The 24,955-nt window shown below is 38.1% G+C and overlaps 1 protein-coding gene across 4 annotated transcripts in view; it reads right to left on the reverse strand.

Moving 5' to 3' along the window:
• Positions 1 to 24,955, reverse strand: part of LOC132289974 (protein kinase and PP2C-like domain-containing protein) — a 49,762-nt gene that overhangs the window by 896 nt on the left and 23,911 nt on the right. The window contains exons 6-11 of one of the 4 annotated variants that reach the window (XM_059790036.1): positions 24,639 to 24,690; positions 21,823 to 22,363; positions 20,995 to 21,055; positions 20,591 to 20,810; positions 20,369 to 20,473; positions 3,069 to 3,164 (exon numbers count right to left, since the gene is read on the reverse strand). In XM_059790036.1, coding sequence (XP_059646019.1) covers positions 3,069 to 3,164; positions 20,369 to 20,473; positions 20,591 to 20,810; positions 20,995 to 21,055; positions 21,823 to 22,363; positions 24,639 to 24,690 — 1,075 coding nt within the window. Of the gene's footprint in view, positions 1 to 3,068; positions 3,165 to 20,368; positions 20,474 to 20,590; positions 20,811 to 20,994; positions 21,065 to 21,822; positions 22,364 to 24,638; positions 24,691 to 24,955 lie in introns of all 4 variants that reach the window. The other 3 variants (XM_059790038.1, XM_059790037.1, XM_059790035.1) reach the window with 3 other exon arrangements.

The raw sequence follows: 24,955 nt of genomic DNA on the forward strand, positions 1-24,955 counted from the left end.
TTAACCCTCCATCAAAACCAAAATATAACAGAGAATGAGTGTAACGGGTTGGGTGCTTGCTCTCTGACCCAAAAGATTAAGTTGTTGGGTTGTGCTGCATACCCACCCATATATACTCAATATTTTCCCCATTCGGATCCGATGCAAGACAAGAACCTCCAACATTCTCCCCCACCTACACTCACCGTTGTAAAGCATAAAAAGGAAGCAAAGAGATAAATAAAATAAGTAGAACACATAGATATTACGTGGTTCAGCCACTAGGGCCTATATCCACACCACAAAGAGCCCAAAGGGCTACATCACTTTTATAATACTCTCTCAATTCATATACAATACAATGGTTGAGGCTCCTTTATATAGGAGAAGAAATTATGAGAATGGAAAGAATTAGAAAATAGGAAACAAGGAGGATTTTTCTCCACTGATTCCTTTAGTAACACCAAATCTTCAATAATAGGAAACACTCTACTAATTCTTCCATTAAATGTTCAATACTCACAACACCCTCGTTGTGGTCGGACCACTCTGCCTAGTGGAGACAAACCCGAACACCTTTTGGCGGGGCGCTTGGCGTGACACTGGATTAAGGATTAGGTCTGACTCTAAACTAATTGTAACAGGTCGGACACTTGCCCCCTGACCAAAAAAACTTAAGATGTTGGATAGTATTGCATACCCACCCATATATACCCAATATTTTCCCCAACCAGATCCGACGTGGGACAAGAACCTCTAACAATAAGCTATCTTCCATTTAGTATGTAGTGCATGAATTAGCCTCACTACATATATAATTCCATAAAGTTCAATAAATAATATGCAATTGTAGCAAAACTGACATGATTTTGATAAGAATACAGTGGGTCACTTGCCATTTGCCAAAGATTGTACAATATCAATATCCATCTATAACCGGAAAAGAAACTTTCCTTTTCTTTATTATTCAAGAACATTCAAGGGCAGCTACTTCGATCGTCACAGGTTTATATCCTAATAATAATGCACCTGAGACGATTTCAATATTATACAGGTAAAAAAACACTCCCCGGAAAGTGAAAGCAACAAAATGCCTTCACTTTTCTAAAGTTCATTTAATGATTAGAGAAGAATGCATGTAAATGTTCAATAGCCCCATTTAGGCAATTACAATTTCTCACGAAACAACTTTACTTCAGTCAAAACCAATGCAATCCTGTATTGTGTTGACTTTTGAACCAAAGGATGCTTCTTTCCACAATTGGATCATGACGAAGTGAGGACCGTAATACTAGGCTCTGATATAGAGTTGCATAAGGTCCGTGATCTAGACCTAAGGGGGGTGAATAGGTCTTGCTTGTAGCTTTGCCTAATTTTAACTACTTTTTGAATTTTTAACTAAATTACCAAAATTTCGGTTTCAAATTAAAGGTAAGTAATGAAATTCAATCAATCCATCAAGCTGATCAATCCTACCATTCAACACTATTAAAAAATTAGTAGAAAGCATGAATAACGACACTGAGACTTTTATGTGAAAAATTCAAACGGGAAAAAACTAAGGATTTAGTCAAGGCAAACCAAAATCAGTGTGAGAAAGAAGTTAGTAGTTACAACTATGTTAACAATTCCCAAACCCCAAAACTCCTAGTTACCTCTTGATACAAACTGATCCACGAAACTCTCCACTCGAGCCTCCAGGCACAGAATCCGCTCGTCAATAAATTCACTTCTCATGAGATTTGCTTCTTCAACCAGTAATTTGATCTCTAATGACTAGTCTTCCAATCGTATCTTAGTTTGATCAAATAATTGTTGGTGTTGAACTCATTCAAATCTGCTCCAGAGATATTATGTTGTTGACACACTCGTACGACATTCACCAATCTAATGAAATTGATAAATGCTAAAAGAAAAATATGTATGCACTCAATTTTTCTTAAAAACTCAATATAACAAGCCTCTATGTATTCTCTCTATGTCTAGGATTGTTATAGGATAATGTATTTATAGACAAATTGGTGTTGTATAGATGATAGAGTTTTTAGTGTTAAAGGCTGAAAAGGAAACTGCATTCTTGAGCAGTTCAATTGATCAAGAGACACATAATTGATCGACATGACTCCAGTAGCCCTCGATTGATACCTCAATCGATTGAAGTACTCGTTTTATACTCAATTTTTTTTTTAAAAGGTAGTTTCAAATTCTAACTAAACTAAAAATAAAAAGAGCTAGCCTAGTGCAAGAGGCTCCCACCATTGAGGGGCCTAGGGAGGGTTTAATGTACACAAGCCTACCTCCGCATTAGAAGAGGTTGTTTCCTGTTTTGAACTCGTGACCTCCAGATCACAATGAAGCAACCTTACAACTGACAGAAACAAAATTAGAGGCTTAAGTTTTGGTTCATGAAAAACCTATTGCCAGTAAACAATGGTACACACCCAGTAGAAGTGCATAAAAATTCAATGTGATTGTAGGAGTTAATACCATATAGAATTCATGTTTCCTTCTTCCGTAATAGAATTTTGAAAAAAATAGTATAAAATCACTTTCACTACCTTTTTGCCATTCTATTCCCAGAAGGGGACATCACTTAATTGAAGTTGACTCCTTTGTCCAAGACACTACGATTTAATTATTGTAAACCATTCCAAAAGTAAAATAAAAATATCAAATCTCTCATGATTATCTTATTTTTTAAGATATATAATGTTTAACTCACAATTACCAGGTTCTAGACTTCAAGCAGAAAACCATTTATGATAAAAAGTAGGTGTAACAACTAGCAATGCTTTAAGTGACAGTTGGACACACTCAAAAAAGTAAATAAAAATAAATAAATAACATGAATCACGTTACTTAACCAAGCACTTCCAAAAAAAAAAGGAACTTTTTAATGCAACGTTTTGAATAAAATTTGTTTACATGATCAAGGCCGATGCAAGATTAGATATTCAACTTTAGCCACAATTTATTTTTTACCATTTACTCATAACACTTAACATGTCATTTTTTCCATGTTTTAACAACAGAAATCCATGCATATTTAATAAAACACAGATAACAACATATTGTCCAATTAAACTTACAAGGTACTCATCCTCCAAAGACAATATGGTTTCAGTTATCTCAGGTTCAGCAGTTACAGCAGGCTTTAGATCATCATCCCCAATGGAGCGTGTAACCTGTCAAAAGAAAGAAATTAATCAATACAAAATTTATTCGTACATTCTAGGTTGTAGCTTGTGCAAGTGTTCATACCATAAGTAGGGGCAGATGCTGACATCCTTTCATGTCTATTTTGATGCGAGGTGTTGTCCACCCTCATATTGATATGAACATTTACCCCTCCTCAAGAGAGTTAAAGATAATAATTCTACACATTCAAACAATATCCTAATAGTTTGTGTGTAATCAAAATTTAGTGTTATAAAGTGGGTGCCATTATTTGCATTTATTTATGTACATTATTTGAGCCCTCTCCCCTAAAAGAAAATGGTTTTCAGTTAAAGAAAAATCATTCACATTACAACCTAATGTTCTTTTTAAATTTGTTGTTTAGAACATTACAAGATGGGTCCAATGTGGTACTCTTGTACTCCGCTTGATTTTTTTTTTAGTAAAAGACTAACATAATTATGAATTACCCTTCAAAAATTGGTGTAGGAGTACATTATTAAAATAATTGTAGAATGTGACTGTGCTTTTGAAGAACAATTATATCATTTCTTTTATAAATAAATATTAAAAAAAAAAAAAAAATGCAAGTGGAGTCCATGAGTATAAAAATTGGAGTGCGAATATCATTTTCCTTACCAAACTTAGGGTAAACCCCCCTAAATTATAATTCAAATTTAATGCAGTGACGAAAGTAGGTCATCTATATTTTAGGCTTTTTGTCATAACAACCACCAACTCCAACCCACCCCACACCCCCGCCCCCCCCCCCCCCCCCCCCCCCCCCCAAAACACCCACCAAACAACAAATTATAATATTTTATCGTATCACCCACCTGTATTACTATATCATCAGATAATCTCTCTGGCCATTTTGAAATGTCAACAAGTTACCCTCTTCCCGTAAGCCTGTTAGTATCATTGTAACATAACAGATAGTCCGACATGTGAGTATCACGTGACCATTGTTGCACATTTTATGACCAATATGTCCTTTCAACTACTAAAATACTCTTGCAACCCCATTATAAGAGACCCGACCCTACTAAAATACCCTTCCAAAGGTAACATATCAGTAGAAATACAATATAGAAGAAAGAGAAGAGAAATATGTAAAAGGTTTGAATGAGATTTATAATATGTAAAGGCTTGAATGATATGTTCACTCATTCACAACTCTAGTATTTATAGATAAAAAAGAGCACATGCTCATATTACAAGAAAGGAAATAAAATCAAATCTAAATCAAATCACAGAATATTCAATGGCATATTCTATAGCATAATCAGATCTATGCTAATACGGTAAGTCATTTCATAAATCGTGGCTATCATATTTGCTAACACTCCCCCTCAAGTTGGTGCGTGGATATCTGAGATGCCCAATTTGGACAATGCATCTTCAAATACGGTCTTGCTACCACCCTTCTTCAGAATCTACAAGTTGCAGAGTGCAAATCTGACTAGCGATGATTTTCTCTCAAATGAAGTGCCGATCAACAAATCAAAAAATGCCTCCTTAGACCGTAAACAACCAATCATGTCTCATCAGACCATTTTCCTTCATACATATGTTTAAAACATGTAGATGGAAGAATCAACAATGTCTCCTCAGACCATTCCCCTTCATACATATGTTTAAACAATGTAGATGAAAGAATCAACAATATCTCCTTAGACCATAAAAAAGAAAAAACTATGTATCCTCAGACCATTTTTTAATGGGTGGTGCCAAACTCGCAACACTCTCATTGAGGTCGGATCACCCTGCCTACCCGACACCCCCCGGATGGGCGATCTCACCTTAGACCATTCCCGAATGGGTGGTGCCGAACTCACAATGCACTCATTGCAGTCGGACCACCCTGGCTCTGATATCAAGTAGAAATACCATATAGAAGAAAGAGAAGAGAAATATGTAAAAGGTTTGAATGAGATTTATAATATGTAAAGGCTTGAATGATATATTCACTCATTTACAACTCTAGTATTTATAGATACAAAAGAGCACATGCTCATATTACAAGAAAGAAAATAAAATCAAATCTAAATCAAATCACATAATATTCTATGGCATATTCTATAGCATAATCAAATCTATGCTAATACGGTAAGTCATTCCATAAATCGTGGCTATCATATTTGCTAACAATATCCTTCTTCTCCACTTGTCACGATTTTAAGCCATGATTTTTGCAACTGGTTCGTGGCCAAAATGGATAATTTTGCTTCTCCATTTCGTGTATTTTTTTGCTTAAGCATCCATTTTCCTTGTATTCTTTTTTGTCTACTGTGTTGGTGACTTTGAACTTCACAAGAGATAAAGAACCCACTAAACAAAGCTGTCAATGGGTTCAGCCATGACTTGCCGCCAGCAATAAAGACGGGTGTCATGGCTTGTTAAGAGACTATTTAACCAAATTTAATTACAATTGTATGCAATGCATAGTTGCATAAAAAAGCCTTCTCACTTATGATCACAAGTGGCTCTTTGTGGGTCAAAGAAATCATTTTTTCTCATCCTTCAGCCTACTCGCTTCACCTCCGCCCACAACAATCACAAACGACGTTAACCTGGCACTTTTTCAATTTATCTGGGAAATTTTGCTTGTCTTAATGTTCTCTCTCTCTCTCTCTCCCTCAGGTTAGTATTAGATGCAGAGGACATTTTTATTTTCTAAAAAGGTGGTATTATAAGAATTATTATTTTTTGTTTCATAAGTTATAAGAATTACAGATTTTCAGACTGAAGGGCTAGAGAGAGAGGGAGCAGAGATCTAAAAGTGAAGGCTGGCGTGCTGAATCAGAGAGATAAGCTAGAGAGAAAAGATCATAGAATTGGTTATGAGATCAGATCATGGCGGCATTTCTATATGTGGCATTGGAATATGGTGGTGCAGTGGGATATTCAAGGGTTTAATCGAACATGATAATGGAGGAGGAATAGGATTTAGTTGGATTCAAACCCAAGGCTTTCTCCCTCTACATTTTGTTTCTCTCTCTCTCTCTCTCTCTATATATATATATATGAATGATATACTAACTTTCTATGTAACAGGGTTACACCAAAAAGGGAATTTTTTGTCATTTTATAATCCAACCAATGGCTCTATCACTTTTTAGTCTTGAGTGACGTATTATATTAGTTCAGGGAGGTATTTGATACTTTAGAGGTATATGACAAAATTGAATAGTTTAGGGCGGGTCTTGGCAGAACGGTAAGGTTGCTCCATTGTGACCTGGAGGTCACAAGTTCAAAATGGAAAATAGCCTCTCTGCATGAGAGGTAAGGCTGCGTATATCAGACCCCGCAATGGCAGGAGCCTCATACAAGCTAACCCTTCCATTTATTTTCTCAGACAAAGTTTGATTAGATTGTGCTAATTTTTTACTATAAAATAATAATCTCATGAAATTTCTTCCTACCTACCACTCACACACACAAAAGAAATAATGAAATAAATATATGAACCAAAATCAAAGGAAATGAAATTTATTAAACATTGTGATATCTAGGACACCTCTATAATACTTGCAACTAAATCGACCATTTGAATGCAAAAGCATAAGGGTGTTATGCCATTTTCTTAAAGAAATTATAAGGTTTCTGTTATGACAAACGCAACGAACCCAAGTTGAACCAAGAATCACGACAGAAAAGTAAACATGTCACACAAAGAACACAAAGATTTATACGTGGTTCGGCAACAGCCTACGTCCACAGTTAGGATCCGGCGAAAATTTTCACTATGTGTAAAATTGGAGATTACAAGTTTTCAGCCCCACTCTGTTTCTGTACGAATTTCAATCTTTCTCTCTTTCACCACTCCAAACCCTAAGTGCCCTTATATGTTGGGCTATAAAAGACTAATTAGGGTCCTGAATTTTATTTTTCTGTTATGTATTTTGTGTGATGACGTCACTATGGGCGATTTCACCCCACTAGGGGCGATTCAAGGCGATAGTGACTTTGTCCTTTTCTTTCTCTCTCTTCTTTCTTTTTTTGTTTTCGTTCGTGATGAAATCTTATTTAGAGATTGCAAGGATTCCAAGAATTTCAATAACTGGGGATGTGAAGTCGGCAGTTCCACATCGAGGACCGTCTTTGTACATCAACGGGGAGTCCATCGCAGGGAGGAAATCAGTTCTCTCATCTTGCTTGGTCAGGCGTTTTGACAAGGAAGTTGGGGGTTGTGATCGTGTGGAGGACTGGGCCGCGAGAGCATGGAATACGTCCTGTGGAATGGGGGTTACTCCATTATCTGATTCGCTGCTCCTTTTCAGGTTTCCTTCTCAGGCCGAAGCCCAACGTGTGTTGAAGGAAGGCCGGCGTCAATGGGGATCTGCAACCCTACGGATCGATGTATGGTCTTTTAGGGTTGGTTGTTGCGGCGTCCTAAGAGAAAAATGTCTCAAACAGATCCGGCTGTTTGGACTTCCCCTTCACCTATGGTGGCATGCTTTATTTGTTGAAATAGGGGAGTTGTGCAGCGGATTTGTGGGAGTTGTTGCTGATGAAACAAGGGATGCCGAAAGTGTTCAGATTACAGTGAGAATAGGATCGACCTGTCCGCAATTTGTGTTTATTAATGATGACACTTTCTGTTATAAGGTGACGATCTGGGAAGAAATTGCGCCGGCGTTGGTTCCCTCGACAGAGAGTATTGAAGGCGGCGACAGGCCTCATCATATGCCTGAGAAAGAATGGGTGCGAGGAAGATCAAGTAAACGACACGCGCCGGTCACGCGCGTCATAGTTGACAAGGATAAATCTACACGTGGAGCTCGTAGAGCCTCAATTCCAGATTCGACCCTATCCTTATCTACAAGGGTTGGTGAGGAAGCTGGGCTGGGCCGCACAGATTGGCCTAAAGTTGATTTGGGGCGAAAGGGTTATGGGCGAACTAAAGCATTAAGATTCAAGCCTGATTTTGGGCCTAAGCCAGCCCACACAAAAAGACGGGTTCTTAGAGGACCCAACTCATTTTCTGTTTCAGTTCTTAACGAATCAGATCCAAGGAAAGCCCATGTTCACACTCAAACCCAATATCAAAATCTCTCCTCTTCTTCATTTCAGCGTCGGACTGAGAAAGAAAAGTGGAAACGGCCGGTTGCCTCAGCTAGTTGACAGGGTACCCGATGGACTCGTACTGAAAAATAGAAATGGGTAGCACGCTCTCCTTCTCCTTCTCCTTCTCCTTCTCCAGGTTCGACCTCTGTCTCTCATCCTAAGAGCTCATCTTCTACCCCTTCTTCGTGTGAGGTGATGGGAAATGGTGAAGGTGGAGTGGAGGATCATTTGGATCAAAGGAGAGGTCTTTCTGAAGCCATTGTTCCACGGGATGCAGAATCACCGTCTTCAATGACCAAGTCCGAAAGTATTTTTTGTTCCAACGGGGTGACAGTTTGTGTTGGACGAGACCTTCATTTTAAGCTGACAGATGATTTAGCCGTGTCATTACTTAATGAACTTAAGCTCTATGTTGCTCTAAAAGGCTTAAATGGTCTACCCTCCGTGACTGGGACGAACTCTACCCATGATTTGATGACAAATTTTACGGATGACCCTGGAACAGAGTTCAATCTGCAATTAAACTTGTATCAGAATGGTGTTGAAAGCAAAGGGGAGGACTTTGAAGATCAGTCTCAACAGATCTGTCCTCTTGCCTGGGATATTGATCAATCTGATGTGGACATTATGGAACCCTTAGCAACTGTACTCCCTGATTACTTAGAGACGGTTAACGATTTGGGTATGGACTGGGTGTTGGATAATATTGGCGAGGTCAGCGAAGCTTTGGGTGTCTCCTCGGAAGGAGATGATGATCACACACAAACCATTCTTCATGATATTGTGGCAGGAAACAATAATACAGAGACCTCTAAAAGCACAAAAGTTGTTAAAAATAGGAAACCTGCACATCGGAAAGGTGATCAGGAGGTTAAGAACCTTATTTCTAATGTAAATTACGAAGGGAAGGATGGGGTGAATAAAGAAAAGGGAAGGACCAGAAGTGGAAAGCAGGGAGGAGGGGCACTGATCATTTTTGGTTCTCAATGAAGATACGAATTGTTACATGGAACGTCCATGGATTAAATGATCCGGACAAAAAAAAGGTGGTTAAAGTTGCTTTGAAGAAGTGGAATGCCCATGTTATTTGTTTGCAAGAAACCAAGTTGGCTTCTATTTCTGATGATGTGGTTAGAAGCCTTTGGGGAAGTAGGTTCGTGGATTGGGAAGCCTTGAATGCCTCTGGTACATCAGGTGGCATTCTTATTATGTGGGATCGTAGATGGATGCATAGTTATTAAAGGCGTTAGGCGCTCTGAGGCGCTAGAGTTCCCTTGGAGCCTAGGCGCGAGGCGCACGCCCGAGTGATGTGAGGCGCACAAGTAAAAATTTAAAACAATAATTCTCAGCAAAAAGAAAACAATTAAACAATAAACATCCAGTAATAAAAATACTAAATATATCACAATTAAATCAATAAAGCAACCAGCAAAATAGCACAATTAAAACAATAAAGCTCCATTAAGAAAAACAGCAAATAGAAGAGACTTAGTTTCAGTTTTGAGTCATAAAACCAAACAAACTTAAGGGAAGAAGAAAAAAACAGAATAGAATAAAAAAAAAAAAAGCAGGAATGGTAAATTTATTTTATTCTTTTATTGCACAAGAAGACAAAGTTCATTGCAACAAACTACCCCCCTTACTTTCTTTCTTTTTTTGGTCTTTCTTTATTTGTTCCACTCTCTCACATTTCTTTGTATCCATTTTTATTTGATCATTGCATTTCTTTTCTTTATTTTATTCTTTTATTGCACAAGAAGACAAATTTACAAAAGCTTATTTTTATTCCAGCACATGTGTGCTGAACAGAATTCTTTTATTGCACAAGAAGACAAAGTTGACTACTACAACAAATTGCACCCTTTTTCTTTCTTTCTCTGCTTTTGGTCTTCCTTTACTTGTTCCACTGTCTCACGTTTCTATATTGCTTTTCTTTATTTTATTCTTTTATTGCACAAGACAAATTTACAGCACATAGAAAAAGCTAAACAACACATGGAAAAATGAACAGCACATGAAAAAAGCTGAATAACACATGGATAAGTGATCAGGCGCGCCTGAATAAAAGCATGAGGCGCGTCCCAGGCACGTGCCTAATGAAGGTCGCTGCGCCTGGGCTATTATGAGGCGCCTTTCATGCGCCTGGAGCCTAGGCGCGCGCCTAGGTGCGCCTTTAATAACCATGGATGGATGTCCAGAACGAATATCTGGAAAGGGCTATTTTCTTTGTCATGTGTGTTTCAGATGGAAGATGATGATGTAGGACAAGAGAGCAGCCTTAAATAGCTAAGAACTCAAAGAATTCAGAGTCTGAAAGTTTAAGAACTAGGGCAGAAATTTGGAGGTTTGATAGTAGAAATGTAGAAAACCAAAGGAGAAGTGGTTGTTAATTAAAATAAACAGAGCTATGGTTCAATATATTAGTAGAGAGAAAGGATTGAAAACAACAAAAACCTACTGGAATACACCAACAAGTCCAGGTATCACACCTAGAGAAGGCCTCACACCCTCACAAATTGTGAATCACTCACAAAGAAATCTCAAAGATATTTTTATTCATTCCTTCACTGCCTCAGCAAGTTTACATCATACCCTTCTTATAGCAACTTATGACCCTCAGATTACCCCATGATTGAGGTAATCAAAAGTTGACTCTATAGCATAATAAAAGTAATCACTATGAACGGATGTAATTTGATCGAAATTGATGCAAGCTACCATAATTATGCAATTTGACCAAATCCCCCTAATTATGCAAGACTCCAAGTGGAAGCTACCATAATTATGCAATTTGACCAAATCCCCCTAATTATGCAAGACTCCAAGTGGACCCATCGTCTAGCATGTGCCAAATTAAGGTTTGAGCCTTAGAACCCTCCTTGCCACGCCTTTTATATACCTTAAAAGGCTGCTGCCACTGTTCTCTATCAGATGATAATTTCAATTGGGTTTTTTCTGGAGTTTATGGACCCGTTATTGATTGTGATAGACCTATTTTTTGGCAAGAACTTAGCTACATTAAGGAATTGTGGTCGTTGCCTTGGTGCTTAGGCGGGGATTTCAATTCTGTTCGGTCTCCATTTGAGAGATCCACAGGGGGGAGGTGGTCTTCGGAGATGACCCAGTTCTCCGACTTTATTGATGGTCACCTTCTTATTAATTTGCCTTTGGAAGGGGCAACTTTCACTTGGTCTAACGGCAGAGAATCAGTTACTTTATCAAGGCTCGACAGATTCCTGATTTCTGGAGATTGGGAGGAGAAGTTCCCGGATGTCACTCAGGCAGCTTTGGTTAGAGTCACGTCTGATCATGTGCCCTTAGTTCTTGATTGTGGAGGTATGAGATCTAGACGGACTCCATTTCATTTCAAAAATATGTGGTGGAGAGCTGAGGACTTCCAAGAGAAGGTCCAATCCTGGTGGGAGGAAGCAGTGTTTACTGGCTCTACTAGCTATGTGCTTGCCAAGAAGTTTCATATTCTCAAATCTGAGCTTAAGCAGTGGAATAAGGAAGTGTTTGGGAATCTTGAATGGAAGAAAAATAGAGTCCTGGCTAAAATTGCTAAGATTGATCGTCTTGATGAGACAGGGCAAGTCACGGAATCTCTACGCTCTAAAAGAGTGTCTTGTCAGGCGACTTTTGCTGAGATTGCTACTATAGAGGAGATTTCGTGGCGTCAAAAATCTCGGGCTTTGTGGCCTAAAGAAGGTGACCGCAATACTAAATTCTTTCACAGGCTTGCTAACGCTCATAGAAGATACAATAACATTGGGCGCATTCGTGTGAATGGTTTAGAGTTGCAGAAAGAAGATGAGGTGCATGGGGGTATTGTTTCTTTTTACCAGCAACTCTATACTGAGACTTTGGAGTGGAGACCAAAACTTGATGTTTTGCATTTCGATGCTATTTCTACGCCGGATAGTGATATGCTTAAGGTTCCGTTCTTTGAAGAGGAAGTTCTTAAGGCGTTATCCAGTTGTAATGGGGATAAAGCTCCAGGGCAGACGGATTCACTATGCAATTTCCGAAGGAGAGCTGGAAGGTGGTGCGTAATGAGGTAATGGTCACTTTTCAGGAATTTCATTCCCATGGCACATTTGAGAAATCATTAAATGCATCTTTCATTGCTCTTATTCCTAAGAAGGGCAACACCTCTGACATTAAGGACTTCCGGCCAATCAGTCTAGTGGGGTGTATGTATAAGCTTATCGCCAGGTCCTTGTTCTTAGAATGGGAAATGTTTTGGATGGAATTATCTCAGAGTCACAAAATGCTTTTGTTGGTGGTAAACAGATTTTAGACTCCGTTCTTATCGCAGGAGAATGTGTCGACTCCAGGTTGAAGAGTGAAGCTCCTGGTGTTTTATGCAAACTTGACATCAAGAAAGCTTATAATCACGTGAATTAGAAATTTCTTCTTTACTTGCTTCGGAGAATGGGGTTTGGGGATCGATGGATAAAATGGATTGAATCTTCCATCTCGTCAATTATGTTCTCTATGCTTGTGAACGGCTCTCCTGCTGGTTTTTTTCCGAGCTCGCGTGGTTTGAGACAAGGAGATCCTTTGTCGTCTTTTCTTTTCCTTATTGTCATGGAGGGATTGAGTAGATTAATGAAAAAGGCAGAGGATTTGGGGTACATAAGGGGGTTCACTGTTGGCAGAGATGTTGCTAACCAGATTGAGATATCCCATTTGTTGTTTGCAGATGATACCTTAGTTTTCTCTGATGCTGATGTTTCCCAACTCAGGTATTTGAGGTGCATTCTTACATGCTTCCAAGCAGTGTTTGGTCTTAAGATTAATGTTGGAAAGAGTGTGCTTGTCCCAGTGGGGGAGGTTTCCGATATTTCCTCTTTAGCTGCTGTTCTTGGGTATGGAGTGGGTGCTTTTCCACTCTCTTATCTGGGATTACCTTTGGGAATCTCCTCCATTAGAGTGGGGACTTGGGATCCGGTAATTAACAGGTATGAAAAAAGATTAGCGGGATGGAAAAAACAATATCTTTCGAAAGGGGGGAAGGTCACTCTTATTAAGAGCACCCTCTCGTCCCTTCCCATATATTTCTTATCTCTGTTTCAAATCCCGTGCTCTGTTGCTGAATGAATTGAAAAAATTCATGGAGATTTTCTTTGGGGTGGAAAAGGAGAGGAGTTTAAGTATCATCTTGTTAATTGGGAGAAGGTTTGCAAACCATTGAAGTTTGGCGGGTTAGGTATCCGAAAGTTGGTCCCTTTTAATAGAGCGTTATTAGGGAAGTGGTTATGGAGGTTCGGTAAAGAGCGTCATCGACAATGGAGAAGAGTTATCTCGTGTCGTTTTGGGGAGGAGAGTGGAGGTTGGTCCTCGTCCTGTTTCTATTACTGGGGGCATTGGCATTTGGAAGTTCATTCGGAAAGGTTGGGATGTGTTTTCCACCCATATTCGGTTCAAGGTTCGTAATGGTATGAATGTTAGATTTTGGGAAGACTTATGGTGTGGTGATCAGTTATTGTCTCTTTCCTTTCCTCGTCTCTTTAGCATTGCCGAGAATAAGCATGCTTATATAATTGACCGTTATCATCTTGATAACAGTGGAGTTACGTGGGATGTGCGTTTTAGTCGTTCTTTTCAGGACTGGGAGATAACAAAAGTTCGCGTCTTTTTGAACCTGTTGTATAGACAGAAGGATGTTGGCAGAGGTTGTGATGATATTTTGTGGACCCCCTCTCTTCATGGTAAATACGAAGTTCGATCCATGTTCTTGTGTTTGTCTAATTTTATTGGGCATAATTTCCCATGGAAGTGTATTTGGCGCTCTAAAGCTCTTATTAGAGTTGCCTTCTTTGTTTGGACTGCTACCTGGGGAAAAATTCTAACATTGGATAATCTGCATAAAAGAGGTAATACCATTGTTAACTGGTGCTGTCTCTGTAAAGCTGATGGTGAGTCCGTGGACCATCTTCTTATGCATTGTCCTGTTGCATTTGATTGCTGGAATCTCATATTCAGTATTTTTGGCGTTCAGTGGGTAATGCCTAAGCACTCTTTCCAATTTATTAACGCTTGGAGAAGTTGCCTTGTTTCTAGTCATGCTCGTGATTTTTGGAGGGTCGCCCCACACTGTGTTTGGTGGTGTATTTGGAGAGAGAGAAATAACAGAAACTTTGAAGGGAAGGAATCGTCTTTTGCAAACCTTAAGTCTCTTATTCTTCGCTCTCTTTTTTGTTATGTTAGAGGCAGCGCTTGCTCCTTGATTGATGATTTTTTTGTTCTATTGGACTCTGTTGGTCCGTAGATTTGACTTTTGCTCTTTTGTTTTTGTGTATTAGGGACACGTTCCCCTTTTGAACATTTTTCTAATATATTTTTACGTATAAAAAAAAAAAAAAAAAAAAAAAAGACTAATTGGGATCCACAACCCATGAGCAAAAAATGGGTCAAAAAATTTTCCTCTGGGGCTTGCGCCAGCACAAAGCTCATCCAACGGGGTTGTCGGGTCATAAGCGACCCGACACCAAATTCGGGTCACAATATCACAGTTTCCTTATATCACAGGTTCTCTCTTTTTTATTGGATATATAAAATTCAAATAAATAAATAAACCATTTAATATACATATTGTGCATATAACCCCTGAGGTTTGGAAAATCCCCCTCAAGAATCCAAATGTGCAAATAAGGATATGCCGTCAACTTTCGTTAGCAGGAATGAAAAGCCGTAAATACCCTGTCTGAATAAAATATTGAGATTATTAAAAAAAAAAAAAAAAACCTAACAAAACAATGCGTCCCAAATACACTCATGACCAATCCTCAATTCACAATCCCTCTCAACCCAATCAATTATCAAAATCATTAAATATACATTTAATTTTCAAACTTCAAAATTTGAAGAATTATAAATTGTAAATTATATAGTTAGAAATTTTTGCCAAAAGTGTAAAATTTGAAAATTTTGCAAAAATATACAAATATCAATTTTGAAGTTACATTTCACAAGTATTTAGTACATGTATATTGCATTTAGGCTAATTATATTTTGAATTTGCAACCCAAGAGACCATCTTAACATTATCTGATGTCATATTTGGTAGAGAGGAGACGAGGATAGAAAGGATAATATAATGGGCGTTGCTATTGGGTTATCCTTCTTCCTTTATAAATTTTCATCCCTCCAAATATGGATGGAAGAGAGGGAAGATAAGTGAGGCTATTATAAAAGTTTCAAATTTCAATATTATCCGTACTTATAACACAATAAAGGTTCAAAGAAAACTATAGATAGAAATGGATATAATGGTAAAAACAATTTACAACTCTCCCTTCCCTGCCCTCCTAACAAACAAAGTAAGTTGTCAAATTCTCTTCTCTCTATCTGTTAGCAAATATGATAGTCACGATTTATGGAATAACTTCCCGTATTAGCATATATCTGATTATGCTATAGAATATGCCATAGAATATTCGGTGATTTGATTAGATTTTATTTTATTTCCTTTCTTTGATTTAGATTTGGTTTTATTTCCTTTATTGTAATATGAGCATGTGCTCTTTTTTATCTATAAATACTAGAGTTGTGAATAAGTAATTATATCATTCAAGCCTTTACATATTATAAATCTCATTGAATCCTTTACACAATTCTCTCTTTTTTCTTCTATATTATATTTCTTCTTGGTAACAAAGCCAGGGTGGTCCAACTGCAATGAGGGTATGTAAGTTCGGCACCACCCATTCGGGAATGGTCTAAGGTAAGATTGCCCATCAGGGAGGTGTCGGGTAGGCAAGGTGATCCGACCTCAATGAGGGTGTTGCGAGTTTGACACCACCTATTCAGAAATGGTCTGAGGAGACATAATTGTTTCTTTTTATGGCCTGAGGAGACATTGTTGATTCTTTCATCTACATTGTTTAAACATATGTATGAAGGGGTCTGAGGAGACATTGTTGATTCTTCCATCTACATGTTTTACACGTGTATGAAGGAAAATGGTCTGAGGAGACATTGTTGGTTGTTTACGGTCTGAGGAGACATGATTGGTTGTTTACGGTCTGAGGAGACATGATTGGTTGTTTACGGTTTGAGGAGATATTTTTGATTTGTTAATCGGCACTTCATTTAAGAGAAAATCATCGCTAGTCAGATTTGCACTCTGTAACTTGTAGATTCTGAAGAAGGGTGCTAGCAAGACCGTGTTTGAAGATGCATTGTCCAAGTTAGGCGATTAGCCACGCACTAACTTGAGGGGTAATGTTAGCAAATATGATAGTCACGATTTATAGAATAACTTACCGTATTAGCATAGATCTGATTATGTTATAGAATATGCCATAGAATATTCTGTGATTTGATTTAGATTTGATTTTATTTCCTTTCTTTGATTTAGATTTTATTTTATTTCTTTTCTTATAATATTTTTTTTTCAATAAGTAATAATGAATTAAAAAAGGCATTCAAGAGGGGAACGCGTCCCTTAAACAATAGTGGAACCGAGGGCTAGGACCCCAAAGAATCCAAAAAAGAAATTAAATCATCAGAAGAGGAGCAAGAACTCCTCTTCACATAACTAAAAAGAGAACGAATAATAAAAAATTTCAGCGTCGCCGTAGACGACTCCTTCCCTTCGAACATTCTATTATTTCTCTCCTTCCAGATGCACCACCAAACGCAATGTGGGACAATTCTCCAGTAATCGCGCACATCCCTTCTCACACGACATCCTCTCCAAGCATAAATCAAATCCTTAGAAGAACGTGGCATTACCCAACACATACCAAACAACCCAAGAATAAGATTCCAACAGTCGTGCACCACGGGGCAATGCATAAGGAGATGATCAATTGACTCCCCGTCTTGCTTGCAAAGGCAACACCAGTTAACAAAACAATTTCCCCTCTTTCTCAAATTATCAATCGTCAGTATCTTACCCCAAACAGCGGTCCATATAAAGAATGCCACCCTAGTTGGAGCCATAGAGTACCAAATGGTCTTCCACGGGAATTCAAGGCTATCAAAATTAGACAGACATAAGAACAAAGATCTTACTTCAAAACGACCATGAGAAGAGGGAATCCATGTCAAATTGTCAAAACCCTTGCCAACTACCTCCTGTCGGTACAATAGATCCAGAAAAATACTTACCTCGTCCAACTCCCAATCCTGAAATGAACGTCGAAAATGCATGTCCCACGTAATTCCACTACTATCAAGTCGATAATAGTCAGCTACGGGTGTCCCATCCATCCCTTCTTCTCTCCTTTCCATTCAATTTTCTTCCTCCTTCCTACCGAACGAAGCATAAGTTATAAACCTTCAAACATTTAGTATCTATTGGAATTACTATCATGAAGCATATTCTCTCTGTCTTCACATTCCTTTCCCGGCGTTGTTCCGGCCATTTCCAGGCTTTTTTCCTACGTAGTTGCGGCCATTTCCAGGCTTAGTTCCGACCTTTCCCGGTGTTGTACTGGCTTTGTTCCAGACACCTTTTCATCATCTTTCAAGGCGTTTCTTTAGCAAGTTGGGCATTCATGATATTCATGCTCCAACTTGAGGGGGAGTGTTGAAAAATATAAATATTTCTATATAATTGTGGAGCAACATCCTCCACCAATCACGGTGATCCGATCAATTTCCTTCCAATTATAAATATTTCTATATAACGGTGGAGCAAAATCCTCCACCAATCATGGTGCCTCCTTTCACTATTGTACACCTTCTATATATAGGTTCCTTGTACTCAAGCAATATACATTTCTGAATAATAAAAATGTAGTCCTTTGTGGCTCTTTGTTCATGGATGTAGGTCTTAGTGCCAAACCATGTATGTGCCTGTGTTCTCCATCTCTTTCTCTTCCCTTTTCTTATTTGCATTTCTTATTTCCGCATCCAAATTTACCATGGTATCAGAGCTAAGTTGTTCTTGTAATCCCATCTAGAATTGGAGTATTGGAATTATTATCATGGAGCATATTCTCTATGTCTTCACATTCCTTTCCCGGCGTAGCTCTGGCCATTTCCCGGCTTTTCCCGGCGTTGTTCCAGCTTTTTCCCGACGTAGTTCCGGCCTTTCCCGGTGTTGTTCCGGCTTTGTTCCAGATACATTTTCATCATCTTTCAAGGTGTTTCTTTAACAAGTTGGGCATTCATGATATTCATGCTCCAAATTGAGGGGGAGTGTTGAAATATATAAATATTTCTATATAATTGTGAAGCAAAATCCTCCACCAATCATGGTGATCCGGTCAATTTCCTTCCGATTATAAATATTTCTATATAACGGTGGAGCAAAATCCTCTACTAATCATGGTGCCTCCTTTGACTATTGTATACCTTCCATATATTTTTATCTTTACCATGCCTATATATAGGCTCCTTGTGCTCAAGCAATATACATCTCTAAATAATAAAAATGTAGTCCTTAGTGGCTCTTTGTCCATGGATGTAGGTCTTAGTGTCGAACCATGTATATGCCTGTGTTCTCCATCTCTCTCTCTTCCCTTTTCTTATTTGCATTTCTTATTTCCGCATCCAAATTTAACATGGTATTAGAGCCTGATTTCTCTTCCTAGGTTCAAACCCCTATTTTAGGGTATTCCCTTAGCATCTGAAATGTTGCTAAGGGTTTCTTGGTGTTATTTGTGACTTGTTTGAGCTGCCGGTTTGTTCGGCAGTAATGTTCTTCACCCTTGCCGTGTCTCCAGCAATTTTTATTGACTTGTTTGGGCTGCCGGTACGTTCAATAGCATTGTCTTCGTCTTTGTCGTATCTCCAGTAGTTTTTATCTACTTGTTTGGGCTGCCGGTGTGTTCAGTAGCATTGTCCTCGCCTTTGCCGTGTCTCCTGCAGTTTTTTGTTGACTTGTTTGGGCTGCCGGTGTGTTCGGTAGCATTGTTCTTTGTCTTCTCTCTTAATCATTCACACTTATTGTTATTCGTCATCTCAATGGCAAGTTGGGTATTCATACTCCAACTTGAAGGGGAGTATTGAAGATTTAATGGAGGAATCAATGGAGAAAAATCTTTCAGTAATTGATGTTGTTTCCTATTATTAAAGATTTGGTGTTATTAGAGGAATCAGTGGAGAAAAATCCTCCTTGTTTCCTATTTTCTAATTCTTTCCATTCTCATAATTTATTCTCCAGAGCCTCCACCATTGTATTGTATATGAATTGAAAGAGTATTATAAAAGTGATGTAGCCCCTTGGGCTTTTTGTGTCGTGGATGTAGGCCCTAGTGGTTGAACCACATAATATGTATGTGTTCTTGTTTCATTTCTCTCTTCGCTTCCGTTTTATACTGTACAACAGTATCCATAAATATTGTTATAGTAGTATTCTTCTAAACTGAAAGATTTGGCATCATGCCATATTTTCACATCTCATTGTTTCAATATAGAATTCTATGCGATGTTGTGGCCCGAATTTTGATTCAATCCTGTTCATGTTGTCACCCGACTTCGACATGGAAAATAGATTTTGTGTGGGTCCAAGGGAAAATTTTTATGACCCGTTTTTCGTTTGCGGGTTGTGGACCCTATTTAGAATTGTCTTGTAGCCCAGTATATAAAGGTGTTTAGGATTTGGAGTGGATAATGTGAGAACACTGGAAATCGCAGAAAGGAGAGTGAGAGAGAAAGCTAGGGTTTTGGGGCTGAAACTTGTAATCTCCTTTTTTAATAGGGAAATCTTTCGCCTGATTTTCGACGTAGTAGGCTTATGCCGAACCACGTAAATCTTTGTATTTTTGTGTGTGGTATGTTTACTTTTCTGTCGTGACTCTTGTTTTGTTCTTGGTTCACTGCGTTTATCATAACATTCTGAATCTAGCAGAGGGGGTCACATTGAAAAGCAAATTGCCAGACTGGACTTTCTCATTTCATATGTTTTGATGGACCATATTTATTACTTTCAATGGGGCATAAAAGGCTCCACAGATAAGAGATAAGATATTTAGTATGGATATGGCCCACTTATTGGGGAAAAACTAATGGATTGACCAAAAACCAGCCCGTGACTGAAAAATGAAACCTCATAAGGGAAAAGTTAATTAAAGGAATAAGTTTTTTATTTACTTTTTCACAACAGTCAACTATAGTAAAGAACTTTGGTTTACACATTTTCTGATACAGCATTAAAGAATCTATCAGAGGTTCAGAAGAAAACCTGGAGAGCAGCAGCACCAACCCTCCATGTATCAACTTGCCACTTGACTTGTCCCCCTGCTTTGATAACACGTTCTCTTTCCTCAAGACAACTTGCAACATGATCCTGTGTCAAGTTCCATTAGTTGGTGAACAATACAATACCTTTTAGTAAGCCAAATAGAATTTGAGCAGGATGTAAGTTTCTAGTGATTTTGGTTGACAAAAGAAGTCCATCTCTCACCTTACTTAGAGCACAAGGACCACCAGTTCGACATACGATTGTCCTACAATCACCAGCATTAGCAACAAGAAGCTTATTTCCAATTATAAGAGCCACAACCGCAGTGCAACCAGGGTGCCAGTCTTTCTGAATAATTTCTCTAGATTTACGATGGAAATCCAGTTCATCCCTAAATGCAACATCTGTCTTAATGAATGCTTCTAGTAATGCATCAGAAGGACTGCAACATTATAATCATATTAACAAATAACTTCTTCTTTTTCCTCAAATGCATGCATATATACATTCTGACAAGTACAATGCCCCTAAAAGGGTCAAACAGGGGGGAGCAAAATGCAGGGTATATAATTCTACTCAAAATCAACAAAAAAAACTGATAATGAGAATATCAGAATTGGAGACACCTTCTCGTGGAACCCAGAGTTTGCAAAAATCCTGGTAGAGCACAAGCTGAAAACTCAGCAGCTGCAGAACCTGCATGAACTCTAGTTACATATGTTGCAATTAAAACACAAGCATCTGGTTATGTTTGGGAATATCCAAAAGAAGAATGACTTTGGCCAGTCATTTTGATGTTGAAATATAGAAAGTGTCGTGGAAGAGGCAAAGGATCATTTTCAAATACTCCCTCAGTCCCAAAATAAGTGTCCCTTTTTGGGAATCGAACTTTTTAAGACAATGATTTTTATTATTTTTTTATTGTATTAGTAGTGAATGAATTACCAAATTTATCCTTAGTGGGTTATTTACTTTTATAGGTTCAATGCAAGAATATTAAATTGGTAATATTACAAAAAATAGTGCATTGACTTTTCAAATGGGAAAAACTTATTTTGGGACGGATAACAATGGAAAGATGGACACTTACTTTGGGACGGAGGGAGTATTAGTTAATGCTTCTCTTACAAGTATTTTATATAATTGTTGTAGACTTCTCCCATTAGCTTTAAGGTTTTATGGATTTTGTTCAATAGTTAAAAGTAGACACATTTTTTTTTCTTAAAAATAATTTCTGAGGTTCAATTTCAATCTCAAGTATGTCTCTGAGAAAATAAGTGGTCCTAGTTTCACTAGAAATCACTTTATGTTTCATCCAAGCAAAGTTTTAAAGGGCAGGTCTCACGGTCACCCAACTTGTTTCCTTTTAGTTTTAGTGCTCATTAAAATTCATCATTCCTCGAGTTTGGTCCCAAACACACCAGTCGGGTGAAAGAAAGTAGTGCGATGTGAACCTCGATGGCCATCAAAGATTCCAAACACATGGATATCCTTTTCATTGCATAGATGGGGCATAAGAAAGTGTGTATCCTCCATAGTCTCCCTTCTGCCGCAAGTAGCAAAGGATCCCCATGACAGTGCTGGATAGTATGCCAAAGGATCATTTGAAGAGTTAAGCCAGGTTCTCATTCCAGAATCAGCTCCAAGAGAAGCTCTCCTTGAGAAGTGTGCACCCTTGGCAAACCAGTTAATACTCTCTTGATAAACTCGATGATTTGTGATGTCCCGATCATGAGGAGAGATAGAAGGTTCAGCAAGTGCATTTTCCTCTTGTTTTACTCTCTTCCTGTGTTCCAAAATGGGATCAAGTTCCAAAACTATATCACCAAAAGATGGCCTTTTTTCGGGATAGGCATCCCAACATCTCTGTATCAAGGACAGTAACCCTGCTGGAGCACCTGAGTCAAAACTGCAAAGAATTGGCCGCAGTCCTTCAGATACCACAGCAGCTGTGAGTTGTTGTTCAGTATAGTTCATTTCCAGCACAGTGTGGGCCTGCCAACAAGAAATATGTAAAACAAAATTTGTGAAGCACTGAATTGTTTTTTTCTTTCAATTTTATGAAAATTAGAATCCCAGTAGGAGACCGATCTGTAAATGCAGAAGAAATATCATAACAATTATGTTTGTGTTTCCGATTATAAACATCAAGAAGAATGTGTGGAATGTGAACTAAGCTATGAGTTGGAATTGAAAGAAGTCATGTTAGACAGTTGAACAATTGAGGGAACTACTAAATAACACCTTGTGGCAGAATACAAGAGATGGTTTAAGTTGAAGGATGAATATCAGTGTGAAGAAACTGAAAAATGTTACTCATAGATGATAAAAATGAAATGGAGCAAGCCCTTTATACTAACGCCAACTAACACAAATCAGGCTCCATTTGGATAATATAAATGGATTTGAAAGGGATCTGAGTTCAAATAAAAGATTGACTAATTTACTTGGATTGGGAAATCCAGGGAATGCAAGATTATAAGTATCATCATCATCATCATCTTTGCCTTAATCCCATATGAATTGGGTCAGCCACATGAATTCTCTCTCTCCAACATTTTCTATTACATGCCATTTCACCTACTACATTTAAGTGTTTAACTATTTTAAGTCATTTTTAAAAACCTCATCCCATGTTATTTTTGGTCGCCCTCTCCATCTCTTACCTTCTATTACAACTAGTATTCCTGATTTGACCAGCGCGTCTCTAGGTTTCCGATGTAGATGTCCAAACCATCCAAGTCTACTCTCTCTAATTTTCTCACCAATGGGTGCTACACCTAATATTCCTCTCACAAATTCATTACTGACCCTATCTCTTCTAGTCATTCCATTCATCCATCTTAACATTCTCATTTCAGCTACATGAAGGTGTTGTTCTTGTTTCTCTTTTAGGATCCAACATTCCACTCCATACAACATGGTCTAATGACGGTCTTATAGAATTTTCCTTTTAGCCTGTGTTATTCTTTTATCACATAAAATCCCCCTAGTCTGTCTCCATTTTGTCCAATCGGCTCCAATCCTACTAGCTTAAAGCTATAGGGGCATCTTGAACGGCTTTTGTTTTTTGGGGAACGCTCCCCTTTTGAGTGTCTTTTTTTAAATCTTACTTATCAAAATATATATATATATATATATATATATATATATATTTTGGTTTTAAAGTGTTATCATTATTGTTACGACAAACACAGCGAACCTAAGCAACAATTACAAAACACAATAGAAAATTAAACACACCACACACAAAGAACACAAAGATTTATACGTGGTTTGGCAAAGTCTACGTACACGGTGGAGATCCGGCGAAAGTCTTCACTATGTGTAAAATTGGAGATTACAAGTTTCAGCCTCTCACTCTCTTTCTGTACGATTTTCAGTGTCTCTCTCTTTGCCCACTCCAAACCCTAAACGCCCTTATATATAACGGACTACAAGAGAGTACTAATTAGGGCCACAACCCACAAGCAAAAACGGGTCAAACAATTTTCATAGGGCAAGCCCCCGAAACCCCAGAGCCATCCAACAAGTCGTCAGGTCGCAATGCCACCCGTTACCAACTTCAAACCACAACATCACAATTACACTATCAATGTCCGAGTCTTTATCAAATTTACACTCCGTATACTCAGTTTTATTTCAACTAATTCCCAATCCTTTTGATTCTAAAGCATTTCTCCATATTTCTAGTTTTATTGCTAGGTTCTCTTTAGAAATATCCAAGAGCACGATATCATCGACAAAAATCATGCACCATGGGATCTTGTTTTGGAATTCTTTTGTTATCTCATCTAAGATTATTGCAAATAAATATAGACTTAGCTCCAATCCTTGGTGCAATCCTACATGTATGGAAAACTCCCTAATGTCACAGCACGTGGCACAAACTTTAGTTTGTGTACTCATATACATATTTTGGATACTTTTTATGATTTATAAGGGAATTTGTTTTCTTTGTAGGGCCCACCAAGTTATCTCTTTAAAGACCCCTTTTTCTAAATCTATAAAAACTATATGTAAGTCTTGTTGCTTACTTCTACATTCTTCAAAGTGTCACCATCGATACTACCTTTGACCAAGTGAGCAGGTCATCTATTGTCAAACACAATGCTTGTGTGAGCTCCTTATCAGCTCCTCAAGACACTACTCTCTCCATTCACATTCAAGGAAATGTTTTGACATCATCCATGCATATAGTGACTAACAATACATCTCTAGTCACAAGACTCGCAACAAATATCAAAAGGAATAAATGGAGAAAACTAACCTGTGCTTCTGCACGAAGATCAGTGTATGGGACAACTCCAGTAAGAAGTTCACTGCAATAAGATGAAATCAAGTTTCATGTCATTCCAACATTTGAGTCTCTAGCTTGCATGGTATCTCCTCATCCTCCAATATGGATAGTTGAGGGTTCAGGTCCCCATTGGGGCATAGTGTATGCATACGTGAACTTACTAACCCAAAAAAGTAATAATAAAAAATAGAAAGAAAAGAGAGAGAGAGAGAGAGAGAAGATGGATCTTTTTAATTGAATTTGATTGCAGATAAATCCAACAACGGACCGGTAATATATAACAAAGT

The sequence above is a fragment of the Cornus florida genome, unplaced genomic scaffold (genome assembly GCF_030987335.1).
Source record: "Cornus florida cultivar Cherokee Brave unplaced genomic scaffold, ASM3098733v1 CherokeeBrave_3.0.0_Hap2_Chr02, whole genome shotgun sequence".
Taxonomy (NCBI): domain Eukaryota; kingdom Viridiplantae; phylum Streptophyta; class Magnoliopsida; order Cornales; family Cornaceae; genus Cornus; species Cornus florida.